Source organism: Oryctolagus cuniculus, chromosome 9 (genome assembly GCF_964237555.1).
Source record: "Oryctolagus cuniculus chromosome 9, mOryCun1.1, whole genome shotgun sequence".
Classification (NCBI taxonomy): domain Eukaryota; kingdom Metazoa; phylum Chordata; class Mammalia; order Lagomorpha; family Leporidae; genus Oryctolagus; species Oryctolagus cuniculus.
In genome coordinates, this window is record NC_091440.1 from 134,957,803 (window position 1) to 134,973,695 (window position 15,893).

Consider the following 15,893-nt stretch of genomic DNA (forward strand, 5'->3'; position numbering starts at 1 on the left):
TGTCAGTAGAGTCACTGCCCTTAAAATACCAAAAGCAAATTAGGTTCTTGCTCAGGTTTCTGTTCCTGCCCGCCTGGCAGTGAGGAGCTCGTGCTGTTTATATTCAGATATCATCAGCATCGTCCCTGTTGACCTAGGGGTAAAGAATAGTTTTGCTCAGAGTTGGTCAAATCCCTGAGAAAAGTGCTGGAGGAGGTTCCTTATTCCAGCCATGATTCCCTCTTGCTTTACGAGGATCACTTCAGCAGGACGTGATTTGGTCATCGAGTTTTCACCTTTTATTTATTTGGAAATATGTAATGACCCTGTTTTCTTCTTTTTCCAAACGAGAGAGTTAACTGTGTTATTAATCTCCAGGGACTGGTGAGGTGAGCAGAAAAACATTGTGTCTCATGTGGCTCCTGCTGACTTTGAACTCTTGGGCCAGGTTTTGCAAAGGAATTGCATGTAAACAAGACGGCTGTACGCCGGTCCAGGGTTGACTTTGCACGTGGATGTGGAGCAGGAAGGTGCCTGGCTGGTGTGACTTATAGCATCCTTCTGAGAGTGTCCCCATCTCGTCACCCTGACACTCGGTCTGCTGATCTCCCGAGGACAAGAGAAATGCAGCTGCCCAGGTTCTAGTGCAGGTGCAGGAGGAGTGGACGTGCCACAACTCCACCACTTGTCTCCTGTCTGGAACTCCTCTGCACACTTGGAGAGCCATTGCTGGCCAGCTCCAGAGAAATGGTCCATCTCTGTGGGAAAGAAGCCACCTCCTGTGTCCTGCACCAGCAGGTTCTGACTCTGAGGAGCATTTTCTTAGTGAGTAAGTTTGATGAGAACAAAGCATGGCCTTTGTGAACCACCTGGTATGTGTCTGGTACAGCCAGGTCCTTTCACACACTAATGTGTGGTAGTGACTGGGATGGAACAGATGGCTGAGTTGTGTACCTTGGCCCTACAGCCACATCCTGATCTGAGATCTTGCCACCTCCTTGGTGAAGAAAGCAGGATCTGAGAATTCCAATTGTGGTTTTGTGGTTTTACAGGAGCCATTGTCAAAGGTGATAGCTGGCAAGTGGTGGGAGCAGAATGACAGCCCCATCCATGTCCCGGTACATGGAAGGGTTGGAATATGGCCTCCCATAGCCACAGAGTGTGGCTCCCAGCCTTGCCTTTACCTCTTGCAAGAGTTTGAGTGAACTCCTTGGTCTCATGAGCTCTTCCTTACAGGTGGAGGGGAGACTATTGCCTGGGCAGCAGTGAGCCTCCAGGTCTGCTGCACACACGGAGCTTCAGTGAGTTGAACTTGTACCGTTCAATGCTATTGTGACAAACACCTGAGCGTCCACACCGTTTCTCTGCTTCGTGCTGAAATGCGGCTATGCTGGGGCCCCTGGGTGGCTGACAAAATGAAGGACGCAAACTCCTCAATCAGTGGCCAGAAAGGGACGGTGGCACTGGACGCAAACTTTGCCCATGTTTGGGCCTTACAGTGGTGCTGGATGCCTGAATTGCTCAGACCCTGAGGCTTCCTGAGGGCAAATGCAGAGATGCAAGGCAGGTAGCACACTCCCTGTCACGGCTGCCAGGCCTTTCAGTCCTGCTGAACTGAAGTTCCCGTTAGGAGGTACCCATGAGCTTCCACTGACCATGGAGTGGGGGGTCTGTCTCTCAAGGAGACAGAGGACTTTGCTGCAGGACAATGCATTTTCCATGTTTCTCTGTGAAATGGGGATGTCTCTGTCTCCTTATGCTTTGTTTTGCTTTGGGGCAAGAGGGACTATGAGCTAGAAACTTTAGTATTCTTTTTTGAAAAAAACTTATTTGAAAGGTGGGGGGGATCTTCCATTTGCTGGTTCACTCTTCAAATGGACACAACGGCTGGGGCTTGGGCTAGGCTGAAGCCAGACTCCATCCAGGACTCCCACATGGAGGGCAGGGACCCAAGCATTTGGGCCATCTTCTGCCACTTTCCCAGGTCTATTAGCATGGAGCGGGATTGGAAGCGGAGCAGTGGGGACTTGAACAGGTGTTCATACAGGATGCGAGCATCACAGGTGGCTGCCTGACCCAGTAGGCCACAATGTGGTCCCTAGACTTTAGTATTCTATTGTATAATTTGTGCTTTAATAGTGTCCAGTCTCAACAGACTGAAGAACTCTTGCTTTAAGACAGAAATCCAAGGGATGCATGGGACACGGAACCATGTTAAACAGTTACACAGTTTAACAGTCTTTGGAAAACAGTCTTGATTGTGATTTTTGGAAGTCTAGCAGAATCTGAAGGTTGATCTGTCTATTGAGCCAGGACTGTACCTTTACTACATCAGGTGTTGCTCATGCCAGGGGGAGATTTAGTCTCTGCCCTCAAAGAGTTTACAGCTTTGAGGGAGAAAAATAAGTGGCAACAAAACCAAAAAACAAAAACCAGAAATGTATAGTGGTAAAAGTTGCAACAAGCAAGTCTAGGAAAGGAATCTTTCTGGGAAACCTGTCAGCACATGGCCACGTCAGTCTTACCAAGGGTTCTGTAAGATAGGTACAGACGGCATCTTGTGCATCTGCAGGTGGTCCTCTTGAGAAAGGTGTCAGACTAGTGGGAGGTGTGACTGAGAGCTTCTAGCTGTGCCATGGAGGTTGCCTCCCTGCAGGAGCTGGGAATGGCTTCCTTCATTCCCTCTGCACACCTGCCGACATCTCTGCCCTCTTAGCCCAGGAGAGGCCTGGGGTCTCCCTTCTAGAGCCGCCTCCAGCAGGCATATGCATGGTCCCATTTCCCATTTGTACGAAACAGTGGTCACCTGCATCAACACGAAATGTCAGCCTGCAGTGTCAGCTGCACAGTGGCACAATAAGTACATAATTAGCACACCACAAGCTGCAGGTAGACAGAGGCAATCTTATTTCAGATATGAAGGGAAATAGCCACACACATAGCTTGCAGGGGGATAGCACGCTGTCAAATGCAGTCACAGCCAGGAATCCCGAAGCCCTGCAGAACCACGGACCCCCTCTCCTCCACAAAAAGGCTAAAAGTGTGCACGTGTCTGCACTTGTATGTGATGTATGTGTGCACATATGTATGTGTACATACTGTGTAAAGGCATGTGTGCATTGTGCACACGTATATATAAACTGCGTGCACGTGTGGCTACCTATTTATGTACCTAAGGTATGTGCATGTGTGTGTGGTTGTATGTGAAGGCATTCGCGCACATATATGTGTGATGTACGTAACGTGCATGTGGACACGCGTGCATAGGCAGGCGTGTGTGGATGGCTGTGCAGCTGGGGAGGATGCACTGGACCTCCCGGTCCTGCTGGGCCGTGTCCCCGCCCCGCCCCCACCTCTGATGCCAAAGTGGCAAGGACGATGCTGGGCCGAGGCCGCCCCTGAAAGTTTGCGGAGCGTGGAGCCCCGCCAGGGTCGCGGGCGCTGCAGGATGGCTGGTGGCGGGAGGGGCGCGCCGGCCACCCGAGGGGCTGCAGCCGGCTCACTGGGCTGAGGCGGGCGCCCGCGCTCCGGGCCCGCAGCGGCCGCTCCGCAGAGGCCCGGCCGCGGCGGGGAGGGAGGCCCCGGCCCCGGCCCGAGTCGGCGCGGGTGCGGCGGGAGGCGCGCAAGCTGCCCCGGCGGGGCCGCGGGCCTGCGGCGGAGCCGGCGCGCAGGGCCGGGCGCCGAGGGCGCGGCGTAGGCGGCGGGCCCGGTATTTATAGCGGTGGCAGCAGGGCCGCCGCCAGGCCCAGCTGGCCGGTCCCCCGCGCGTCGCTCGCGGCCCTCGGTGAGTACGGTGCGCGGCCCCGCAGCCCCGCGCCCTCTTGCGCTCCCCGGGGATGCGGCGCGGCCGGGGCAGGGTCGCTTCCCGGGGAAGGGGCGGCGGGCGGACTGTGGGCTTCCTGGCCTGGGCGAGGCAGGGCCGGAGCCCCGGCGCCCTTAGCTTGGGTTAATTGAACTAACAGGTTGCCGCCCACAGATATGCTGCTTAAACAGAGAGGCAGGGCGACGTGGGCGCGGGGTGCTGGCTAACTTGGCGGCGAGTGGACGCGACCGTCTGCTCCCTTCCCCCGACCGTGCCCGGGGCCCACACGTGCGGCCACCGCGGGCTCGCGTTCCACGCTCTGCGGAGCCGGGAGCTGTGCGCCTGCGGGGCGGAAACCTTGCCCTGCCTGCCTGCGCGCCTGTCTGTGGGTAGGGGCGCGGCGACCCACGGCGGAGGGCCAAGTGCGAGCGTCCTGGAGTGGCCGGTGACTAGGCTACCCGAGTCCACGCCAGGCTTCTAGGAAGCGCCTCGGGGCGGGGGGCGGTTTGTGTTCCTCTAGACGCCTTCCAATTTCTTGCACCTGAAAAGTAGTCGAGCCGGTGCCGCGGAGCCCTGACTTTGCAGCGTGGACAGGCCTTCTCTCTTTCCCCCAGTCCTCGGCACTCAGCGGTGATGAGGGGTTTCCCCACCCTGCGTCTGAGGCTGGTCAGGCTTATTCTGCAAGCTGCCAGTCATTCACCCAGACTTCGGAGGTGAATGCTTTTTCTTTAACCCCTGCCATGCTGCTCGCTCAGCCTGCATTTAGCCTGACCCTGGCACCCCATTCTCCATCAGAACCTGGAGCGGTGGGCTAAACTTTGAAGATACTTCGTGGCTGCTTGTATTTTCACTTTATACATGTGGAGTGCTTTGTCACTTCCTTGGAAAGTTGGCTGTGTTCAGGGACCCCCAGTTAGGTTGCTTGAGGATGTTGTTTTAAAAACAGGGGGTGGGTGGGTTCATCACTTGGTGGTCCCAGGGACAGCAGGGAAGAACCGCACTGAAAGGTTGAAACCGGAGACAAGGATGCCCGGGAAGTGACTGGCAGGTGGAGGGACCCTCTCAGCAGCTGGGAGCCACTACAGTGGTTTCATTGATTGGCTTAAAAGGTTGCTTTTTATTTAAAAGGCTGTGTGGTCTTTGTATCGGATCAGAGGTAAGACGTTGTGGCTTCACTTCTGACATTGTTGCTGTTGGTGTTTTTAGAAGGTACTGAGCCCTTGCTGGCGCCTTCTGCTCAGGCCATCTGGCTGCGGGTGGTTGCAGATGACAAAGACCTGTCGGGCAGACTTCCGTTTGGCTTCTCCTCTTCTCACAGACTTGGGCGTCCCCTTGTCCAGTCTGCACTCTGTGGAGTGGAGCCTGGTGCTGTTGTGTTTTCTCACCCTATGTGGGTCTGTTGTCCATCCGTCCCTCACGTGCCCATGTCTCTATCCATCCATCAGAAAATAGTCCTTGTGTGTCATCACTTAGTCCTGCCTCTTCCTTCCTTGTCCTGGGAACTGGAGCTTCCTCCTTCCCAGGGTCGGGAGCACTGCTACCTCTGGGTTTCTGTAGAGGTCACTGTGCCTGTTGCCGCCGGGTGGTGGTAGACTTGGGGTAGGTGGTGACCTCTCGGAATCTCTGCTGCTTCCCTGGTCAGTGCAGAGGCTTGGTACGGGGACTCCCTGAGGGGATCCTTGACAAGCGCTTTCCCAGAGCCCAGAGCTCACGAAGCCATCAGCCTGTTAGTTATTTGAGGGCTGTGTCTGTCAGCCACAGCCCTGTTCCCCTCAGGACACACATCAGCTGTCTCAAGAAGCGGAGTTCCATCTGGGATCTGCCAGCAAGGCTTGTCAGCTCGGCCTCTGGGAAGTTCAGAGGCCGAGCTGCTTCCGTGCCTTGCCCTCTGCCTGCCCAAGGGCCTGCTCCTGACAGAACTGGTTCCCAGAACTCACGACCGCCAGTCACTCTGGCCACCTCCAGCTTTTTCAGTGCAGGCAGCAGGCACCCAGCACGGAGCTTTGCAACCTCCGTCCCTCGCCTGGATCACCCTTTGCCCTGCGATGTGCCTGCCTCCCTCCTTTCTTCCACACCTGCCTTCCAAGGTTGCCTTACACTGAGGCTTCCTTCTTCAGCTGCGGCCGCTCCTGGCGAGTCCATGTTAACTTGGCCTTGCTTTACTCGTCTCTGTCCACTTTCTAAAGCACTGTGCATGTAGCTTTACCTGTTCATTGTCCATTTCCTCCCAGGAGACTGTCGGATGCATGGCACTGGGGCCTGGCTGTCAGTACCCCTCCCCCGAAGGCCAGGCCGGACACAAATGGGCCTTCAGCAAATGCTGAGCGAGCCAGTGGAGGAACGGATGTGTCGCTGCTCTGCTCCGAGGCCTTCAGTGAGGCCCTGAACCGACACTTCTATGGAATGTGCCTGGAACTGGTCCCACGTTGTCTTTACCTCTCACACACAGGCCCAGGCTCCTGCATGTTCTCCTCATGGAACCAAATGTACGTCCTTCCAGTGGTCCTGGGCAGTGTGTCCCCCATCTGCAGTGTCCCCCATCCCTCCCATTTTCCCTCTGCTCCTCTGCAGTCTTAGCCTTAGTTCCAGACAAAGACTTCCAGGAGGCTGACGGTGGCATCTGCTTGATAGTGTCATGGCCGAGAGAGGGATTGAACAGTGTGGGTCAGTCTAGTTCTGAGTGGACGTCAGGGATGCACTGCAAAGGTGAGGAGATCCACTCAGCTGCCCACGCTGATGCTCAGAGAAGCCGCCCGCCCTTGCGGCGACCCCGCGGTCTCCCCAGGCCGAGGTCAGTGAGAGAACAGTAGTAGGCTTGTCCATGCTGGGAGCACTGTGAGTCGTTGATGTCATTGTAAATGCTCGAGACATCTGTGCAGGGCAGGATTTTGGACTCTGGTGGGGCAGGGAACTACAGAGAGTGTTGAAGACAGGTGGCTGAGTTTTGAATGCTGGCTCTGCCACAGACTAGTTTTGTTATTTTGTACAGATTGCTGAACTACAAGTCTCAGTTTCAACATTGCTAAAATGGAGAAAATAGAGTATTATCCTCTTTGGGCAGCCATAAAATTTAGAGGAGATGCTTGGAAAGCTCATTCGCGTACAGTCTGGTCTGTGGTGAGCACTCAGTAAATGTTAGACGATAAAAACGTGGGGAATGCGGACTGTGCTGCTGGGAGACAGGGAGGGTGTGCCTCAGCTCTGCCCCTGGCCCGGGGGGCTGTTGCAGTCCACACACCCGCTGCTCTCTGTCTTCTTAGTGGAGGCTGAGTCCATCCTCTGACCTCCCACAGACAACAGGGGCTTCTCCTGCTGAGGGTCCTGTCCAGGGTGTTCAGTAGATGCCTGCTGTGGGCTTGCCCTGAGCTCGGCACTGCACTGTGATCTCCCAGTGCTGGAGACAGACACGTGGATTTGTGGATGATTCCACAATTCCACTCTACAAGCTGGGAGCAGGGATGAAATCACATCCGTATCTAGGGTTTTTTTTTTTTTTTTTTTTTGACAGGCAGAGTGGATAGTGAGAGAGAGAGACAGAGAGAAAGGTCTTCCTTTTGCCATTGGTTCACCCTCCAATGGCCGCCGCGGCCGGCGCGCTGCGGCCGGCGCACCGCGCTGATCCGATGGCAGGAGCCAGGAGCCAGGTGCTTTTCCTGGTCTCCCATGGGGTGCAGGGCCCAAGCACCTGGGCCATCCTCCACTGCACTCCCTGGCCACAGCAGAGGGCTGGCCTGGAAGAGGGGCAACCGGGACAGAATCCGGCGCCCCGACCGGGACTAGAACCCGGTGTGCCGGCGCCGCTAGGCGGAGGATTAGCCTAATGAGCCACGGCGCCGGCCAAGGGTTTTAAAAACTGAAAAGGGGCTGGCGCCGCGGCTCACTAGGCTAATCCTCCACCTGCAGCGCCGGCACCCCGGGTTCTAGTCCCGGTCGGGGTGCTGGATTCTGTCCCGGTTGCTCCTCTTCCAGTCCAGCTCTCTGCTGTGGCCCAGGAAGGCAGTGGAGGATGGCCCAAGTGCTTGGGCCCTGCACCTGCATGGGAGACCAGGAGAAGCACCTGGCTCCTGGCTGTGGATCGGCGCGGTGCGCCGACTGCAGTGTGCTGGCTGCAGTGTGTCGGCCGCAGCAGCCACCGGGGGATGAACCAACGGAAAAGGAAGACCTTTTTCTTTGTCTCTCTCTCTCTTACTGTCTGCTCTGCCTGTCAAAAAGGGTGTGTGTGTTTGTTGTGTGGCAGAGTCAAATTTCAAACCTTGGTCCTGATTTTTTAGCAGTGGAGTCTGCAATGATCATGTTGACTATAAGGGACTCCACGTGAACAAAAGTGGCAAAAATGGTTCGGGTATTCTGGGTGGCGTCAGGACACATAAGAGGCCAGGGAGCAGGGCCAAGATGACCAGGCACACTCGTGGCAGCCTTGTGCAGGAGGTTAGGCAGTGGGGATGGGCAGGGGTTCTGCTCGACTTACTGTGAGAAATTTGGGACTCACTGAAGACAGCACTTTAGCTTCTTGATTCTGAGGCAGCAATAAATACCAGCTGTGTTTAGCTTAAAACGAAAAGACCAAATGATCAATAACAGGGTCCTGTTTCCTTCTGGTGTCTAAGGGATGGAAACTGTTAGTGGAAACAAGGAATGAGCTGTGAGCACAATGAGAAATGACTTACTGAAGAAGCACTTGGGGCACATTAGAAAGGACAAGGTGTGGCGTAGATGTGCCACAATCCTGCTGTTAGTCTCACTGGAAATATGAACTAAACAGGCAGCAGCTGCCCTGAGCCTTCGTTTTTTCACCTGCAGCATGGGTGTGATAGTAGCATTCTCAGTACTGCCGTGGGAGTTAACTTAGAGCATGTGCTGGTTTGGAGCTGTCACTCAGTACTGTGGTTGTCGCTCCTGAAATAGCCCGAGCTGGAGAGGAACCAGTGTCTCCAAGAATTTCACAATGTTCTAATTTAACTTGCGTATGTGGATGTTCCAGAGCCCACAGAGCAAAATGTGAAAGTTAAAAACAACAATAAAATCTGCATATGCCAGTCCTCTACCAGGCGTTCATTTGAAAAAGAATCAGGCTCATGTGTATCCAGTGCTGTACCTCCTGCTGCCTTGATTCCTGTAGGTGGAGGGAAGGGAGGTTGCGGCAACTTAGTAACTGTGACAGCTTCTTCAGTGCCATGCCTACCTAGGTCCCAGGCAAGACTCATTGGTCCTTGAGATGCCTTTTGAGAGTTTCTCAGTGCTGGTGGTGTGTGGACACTTGCAAAGGTGCTGCATGAAGCCAAATTGACAACAGACCCGTCCTGGCATTCTTGTGCATCAAACATCGCCCAAATGTGTAGCATCTCTCTGTGTGTATTTACTCACTTGCTGGGCTCTCTGCTGGGACAGCCATACCTGCAGATCTCTGCTGCTGCAATGGCAGTGAGCCTGGTGCTAACAAGCAAACGTAAAAGCAAGGGTCTTGCGACAGTCACCATTCCTATGTGATCAGAGCGGAACGAGTATTTCCCAGTGTGCACCAGGATCACCAGGGACTTGAAATTGCTGACAAGCCTCATGAATTGGAGGCATTGTGACCGTTTGGCTGAGTTCTGTCGCCTTTTGTGTGGTTATGTTGTTTTGCTAACATAGTTACAGTAAGTCTTCATCAGCTGATCGTGAGCTTTGTTAGTCTTCATCAGCCAGCACACTGGGAGTGGGACTGGGAGCCTTGGAGCTCCCCAGGTGTTTTTCTGACCATCCATGAACGGGGAAGACATCAGGCCCACACGTGACCCTAGCTCTCTCAGCTGTGTGTCAAGCAAGGATGTTTGTCCATGGATACCATTTTCCCCAGAATGCCTGGGATTTTTGCAGCACTCCTTCCCACAGGTCACTGTTCCCTGGGCTGTGGAAGCAAGCCCTGCGGCACGGACAGAACGCTGTGGAGAAGAATGTGCCTCCAGAAGGCTCAGGGCATGGCGTCCCTGAGACCCGGTCCTGGAGCTCCCCGTAAGCCAGTGCCGTCCAGAGCAGTTCTGACCGCCTGTGGGGTCGCCTGTGGTCAGATCTCAGGAACTCAGGTCTGAGCTGGCCAGCTGTCTGCCTTTGAGAAACTCACACAAATTGTGTTCCCTCCCTGTAGCATGCAGAGATGAGACCGAGGTTCAGAGTGCTCAGGGGACTGTGGTGACATCAGTGACATAGTCATGCACGTAGATGTCTGGCTTGGAGCCTGGCCTATGCAGCACTGTAGACCTTGCAAGGGTCTCTCATCCCGCTGAAAGTCCTGCATAAGTTGAGGAAGAAGAAAAGTGAATTAGCAAATGGCTTTAGGAATTGTCTTATCCAAGATTTATCCAGTTTTGTTGCTGAGGAAAAAAATAGCTATAGCATGGACTAAGAGCCACATGGTCTCACCAGAGCCAGCCCCAGAATTAGACTCATTCATGCATGCACTGGTGGATGGAGGAGGCTCTCCCAACATGGGAGGGGCACTGGTGGATGGGGGAGACTCTCCCCCAGTAGATACAGACTTCGGATGCAGGGCCTGGGTGTTTGTGTTTTTCTGGCCCACCTCTAGATGGGCGTCCAGTGATGCCTTCCTTACTGGAGGAAAGTCCTACTGGTGAACCCCAAACTTGTATGTCTTCTCCTCTGTGAATTCTTTCCTTGTCCTCTCTCCCAGAAAGCAGTTGCTCTGGCCCATGTAGGGGGAGCCTGTCTCACATGGGGAGAGCCTCTGCCATCCACCAGGGCCCATGCCCTTCTGGGGCAGCAACTCTGTCCTAAACTCACTGCTCCGTACAGTGGATCCCGTGCTGACTGTGATTGGTGAGGAGGTGGTGACCGTTTTGCAGAGTTCACACGGCACGCAGCAAGTGAAGAAGGACCCTGAGTCCCAGGACCTGAGGGCTGGCACTGGGAGCATGTCTGCTGTGCGGTGTTTCTTAGTGTGTGTACAGCTCCCTTCTGCAATGTTTTAATTCTGAAAGATGCTGCTTGGAGGCTGGCACTGTGGCGTAGCGGGTAAAGCCCCCACCTGCAGTGCCGGCATCCCAAATGGGCTCTGGTTCGAGTCCCGGTTGCTCCACTTCTGATCCAGCTCTCTGCTATGGCCCAGGAGTGCAGTGGAGGATGGCCGAAGTGCTTGGGCCCCTGCACCCACGTGGGAGACCAGGAGAAGCACCTGGCTCCTGGCTTTGGATGGGCTCACCTCCGCCCATTGCACCAATTGGGGAGTGAACCACCGGATGGAGTACCTCCCTCTCTCTGCTTCTGCTTCTTTCTCTGTGTAACTCAGACTTTCAAGTAAATAAATAAATATTAAAAAAAAAAAAAAAGATGCTGCATTCTGACTGTAAGACAGAAGCAGTGAGCAAATAGAAGAAGTCTGGATTCCTCCCGGGATGACCTCTGCAGGCCACCCCACACTCTGCCCTCCCGTCCCTCCTCACCACTCTGCCCTTATTCTCCTTTCTTACATCCCTGAGTGATCAGGGGATGACGAGGCGAGGGGGAAGGGACAGCGTGGACTCTCCTCTGCCGCGGGCTGCTCTCGGTGCCGTAAACAGGAACAGGAAGCATCCTGCTGGCCACAGGCTCCCTTTATTGAGCTGTTGTGACTGTGAGCAGGTGACGGGAGAGACGGAGTCTGCCGCTTGCTTTCCTGCACTCACCCTGCTTCTCTGTTCTTGTGCAGGTGCGCTCCGGCCCTGAAGCTCTGAAGGATGGGTAAAGACTTCCGTTACTACTTCCAGCATCCCTGGTCGCGCATGATTGTGGCTTACCTGGTGATCTTCTTCAACTTCTTAATATTCGCGGAGGACCCGGTCTCTCACAGCCAGACCGAAGCCAATGTCATTGTGGTCGGAAACTGCTTCTCGTTTGTGACCAATAAATACCCCAGAGGGCTTGGCTGGAGGGTGCTGAAGGTGCTGCTGTGGCTGCTGGCCATCCTCACCGGCCTCGTAGCTGGCAAATTTCTCTTCCACCAGCGTCTGTTCGGTGAGTACACGGCCCAGGAAGTGCGCCTTGCCCGGGGTCCGACGCCCGTTCCCCGAGACAGAGCTCTGCTGCCCCTCTGCGTTTGCCTTTTCCCTGTGGCCCAGTGGGAAGCACGGTGCCGAGGGTCCCCGCTGTTCTCTGTGTGATGGACCCCTTTGCCCACAGACTGAGAAAATCAGCATGTGGCAAAATGAGAGCCAAATTTCCTTTCCAAAAAGTGGCTTTTGAGGTAAAACGGATGTGTGTGTCAGTGTGGCACAGTTAAGAGTCTGCAAACCAGGACAGGATGCCTCCACATCACACTGCTGTCTGTAACGTAGGTGTGGGGTCTGTGTCAGAAATTAGAACCAGAATACTAGCCTTGAGCTCTCGTCTTGTTTTGAACGTTGCCTTTAGCATGTTTTCCTTTTGAGTCTGTTCACCCACACAAGAGTGTATCGGTAAGGGGTCCCTCGGTGGCATGAAACACCGCTGGAGGCCCACTGGTTTGGGTTGGGAAAGTTGCCATAGGATATTAGGACACTTCAGGACAAGGATGGACTCATTTGGACGCGGGTGGAAGTGGGACTGGGGCCTGTGTTCTGTCAGATGGGCAGTGTCCATCCTGTGTCTGCTGTATTCTTCCGAACCTGAAGATCAGGCTCCGTCCACCCAGACAGGCTGACGTGACTCCCAGGACAGGGACCTGGCTTTAACAGTGCTAAGGTGGTAGCACACTTGGTGCAGGTATTTTTGGTCTAGGAGTGGGTTAGAAACCAAATGCCGAAGTTTTAAGGAATAAAATTGCATGTTCATATACATAGGCACATATGGATTGAATTTTCTTGTGCACAACACAGGCTTCTTTTTAGAGTTCTGTTTTCCACAAGCTTTCTGGAGTACCCTTGTACGTATAATATTAGGGTTACTCTGTGTTCTTTCCAGTCTATTCACTCGTCAAACCGTTGCTATTTGTCTCTTACATTAGTATATGGAACGCACATATTCTACAGTCATCGTCTATGGGAGTATATATAGTAAACACACGTACTTATATGTACGTAACTTCAAGGAGTTTTGAGGGCAGTAGGAGAAAGAAATGGGCAAGTGGCTACGAATGGAAGAGGGGCCAAGGGACATGCTGGTGTTGGTGGGGGTGGCTACCTTGTACTCTCAGGAGGGAGATTAATCGACCTGCCTGTGGCTGTGGGAGAAGGGGCTGGATTGAATGGCAGACCAGTTAAAGAGACAAAGAAGAAAGTTAACGTCCCTGAGGTTTCTCTGGCTTGGGAAGTGGTGGCTTTAGCAAGCACCAGAGGGGAGATGCAGGTGGGTATCCTGCCAGGTATGTAGGAGGCGAGTGCCTCCCCTTCCCATAACCTTTGCTTTGCTATGAGAGGCATTGAAGAGGCACACAGGAGGGGCTCGGGGATGTCAGGGGTCAAGGGTTGGCACAGTGACCCTGGAATGTGTGGGGTGAACGAACTGGGGACAAAACAGAGGGTTGCTGATTGTTGCTGACTGGAAGTGAGCCTCTGTGCTTTCGAATGACACTAGTCTGAAGCATTCAGCAGTTTGCTCTCCGAGAGGTCAGTCACCTGGAACAGAATTCGAGGGTGAGTCATCTGGGTGGGGGTTGCTCAAAGGGTGCACCAGCCGTGGAGAGTGCTAGTAAAAGGGGTTTTGAGTTGTTTAACAAGAATTCTGGCTGGATGTGGAAAGGAGGTGAGGGAGATGATGGCCTGGGAGGAGTGGGCAGGGGCATGGAGGTTTGTATACAGCTGGCTAGCACACACGGGAGTAAGGAGAAGGGAAGGGACGGTGGACGTGGCCGGTGACACAGGGATTCTCGGGCAGCTGGAGAGATGGCCACTGACACAGAGGGCGTGCCCCTGAGGACCGCAGGTGAGGCGGGTTGTCTGCCGAGCGTGCTTACGTGAGCTTGGGGAGGGGGAGAGAGAGAGGGGCCCGTTCCCCAGATGGGGAGAGTAGGTGCACATAGAGCAGCAGACCCGATGGCAGCAAGGGCCAGGTGTGCTCATGAGCCATCCAGTAAGCTTAGAGCTGAGGTGAGCAGACCAAAATATCCCATTTGGAGAAACGGTATCTGCCTTTATCAGGGACCGATTGGGAACTGTATGGTTTATGTAGGAACCCAAACAGCAGACATTTGCTTCTGCCACGGCCATTCTTCATGAAGTTGTTTTTGCACACTTACCTGGAGGTCACATTTCAGTGCAGCATTGCACTTCTGCTAGGGCGTGCATCTCATTCCTGTATGAGCACTCCAGACCTCACGGGGTGTGATGGTACAGGTAGTTTTGAATTCATACTGAAAAAAGGTGTATCTTCTTGTTTTCTGCTTATAGTGGAGGAGGTTCTACGATGCTGTCACTTGTATTTTGCACTTTGCTTCTCCCTTTTCCTTACTAGACCTGTGGGGGTTGTCGGAGAAGAACCGATCTCTCGGTGTGTGATAAATGGGCTCCTGATTCCATGTCCTGAGGACCTCCAAGCTGGTCTTCTGCCTCTACTCCCTTCTTCCTCCAGGGCCATTGGTCTTTCTGTGGCTCATGAACTCTTAAATCATTTCATTTTCCCTCCTCCTATTTGAATAGATGTTGCCACTGAAATGGTTTCTCTGTGTTGCTAAAGGGCTCCTGTGACCTAGGGAAGAAAATCCAAACTCCTTTCGTTGGTGCTGCTGTGCCCAAGTCCAAGGTTGGCCCTGGACGTCCCACACCATGGAGCCTCTTACTAGCTCTCAAACCTGCCGTGTGCTTCTGCACCCTGCGCACACACCCTCCCAGCCCATCCTGTGTTTCCCCTCCTTGTCCACCGGGCTAACTTCTCCTTTTCTTTCGAGTTCCAGCTCTGGCATGATCCCAAAGTGGATGCAAAGCTGCATCTTCTTGTTGGGTTGCTCAGCGTCAGTGTTTGCACCCCATTCCCAAGTGGTCTGTGTTTGTACATAGCTCATTTTTAACGGGCCATATTTGAACCTTGGGCAAGGTGTAGGTGCTTACTTGTGGCAGCTGGTGGGTTTGGTTTTGAGAGGAGTGGGATTGTTAATTACAAGCAAAGGAATTTCTGTAGCAGATATTGGAATCTTTTGCAAAGTGAACAGGATAACATGCTAGTATCAATTGAATGTTTTTTAATAAATACCTAATGAAATGCCAGACATGAATATTAATGGATGGCTACTGCATACTGCATACATAATGATACTGCATTTCAGTAATGTGTCTTTCCTCAGTTACGGGAATTCTCTCGTCAGAAGGCTTCAAAAAGATGCTACACTGCTGCCCACGTAAGGCACGCATGCGGGAGAGGGACGGGTCCTGGGAGCACCTGATTCAGCAAACTCAGTTACAGTGGTTAACGATTTTATTTTCCTGCGAGACATAAGTATTGCAATTTTGTGACCATTTAGTTAACATAGTTTAGGAATACAAGTGAAATAACTATTGGTGCATTCCGAATAACTTCTTCAGTTTTAAAGCTAAATCTTGACAAGGTGAGTATTAGATTCAGAATTGCACGAATTAGGTTCCACTGGAGGGTCAGTTTGCACTTCTGTGCTTCTGGTTTCCAGTTGTGTGGATGACTCTGGATATTTATTTATTTATTTATTTATTTTGACAGGCAGAGTGGACAGTGAAAGAGAGAGACAGAGAGAAAGGTCTTCCTTTTGCCGTTGGTTCACTCACCAACGGCCGCCACGGCCGACGCGCTGCGGCCGGCGCACTGCGCTGATCCGAAGCCAGGAGCCAGGTGCTTCTCCTGGTCTCCCATAGGGTGCAGGGCCCGAGCACTTGGGCCATCCTCCACTGCACTCCCTGGCCATAGCAGAGAGCTGGCCTGGAAGAGTGGCAACCAGGACAGAATCCGGTGCCCCGACCAGGACTAGAACCCGGTGTGCCGGCACCGCAAGGTGGAGGATTAGCCTAGTGAGCCGCGGCGCTGGCCTGGATTTTTTTTTTATAAATAGGTGTTTAACAAATGTGATTTAGTTTTAGGGGAACTATCCTTCATAGAAATCCAGTAACAGACAAACCCAGAGTTATTGTGCTGATAAGGCCTTACAGACAAGGAGAAGTCAGTTTCTTGAGCTTACTGAAGCAAGTTTTTGTTCCAAATTTTT

The 15,893-nt window shown here is 53.4% G+C and overlaps 1 protein-coding gene across 3 annotated transcripts in view; it reads left to right on the forward strand.

The window, feature by feature from the left end:
- The first annotated feature begins 3,358 nt into the window (after window positions 1-3,358).
- The window catches only part of TMEM117 (transmembrane protein 117), a 477,223-nt gene continuing 464,688 nt past the window's right edge, over window positions 3,359-15,893 (forward strand). The window contains exons 1-2 of one of the 3 annotated variants that reach the window (XM_051850978.2): window positions 3,359-3,763; window positions 11,463-11,767. In XM_051850978.2, coding sequence (XP_051706938.1) covers window positions 11,491-11,767 — 277 coding nt within the window. In that variant the 5' untranslated portion in view covers window positions 3,359-3,763; window positions 11,463-11,490. Of the gene's footprint in view, window positions 3,764-6,011; window positions 6,268-11,462; window positions 11,768-15,893 lie in introns of those variants that run through there. The other 2 variants (XM_070049713.1, XM_070049710.1) reach the window with 2 other exon arrangements.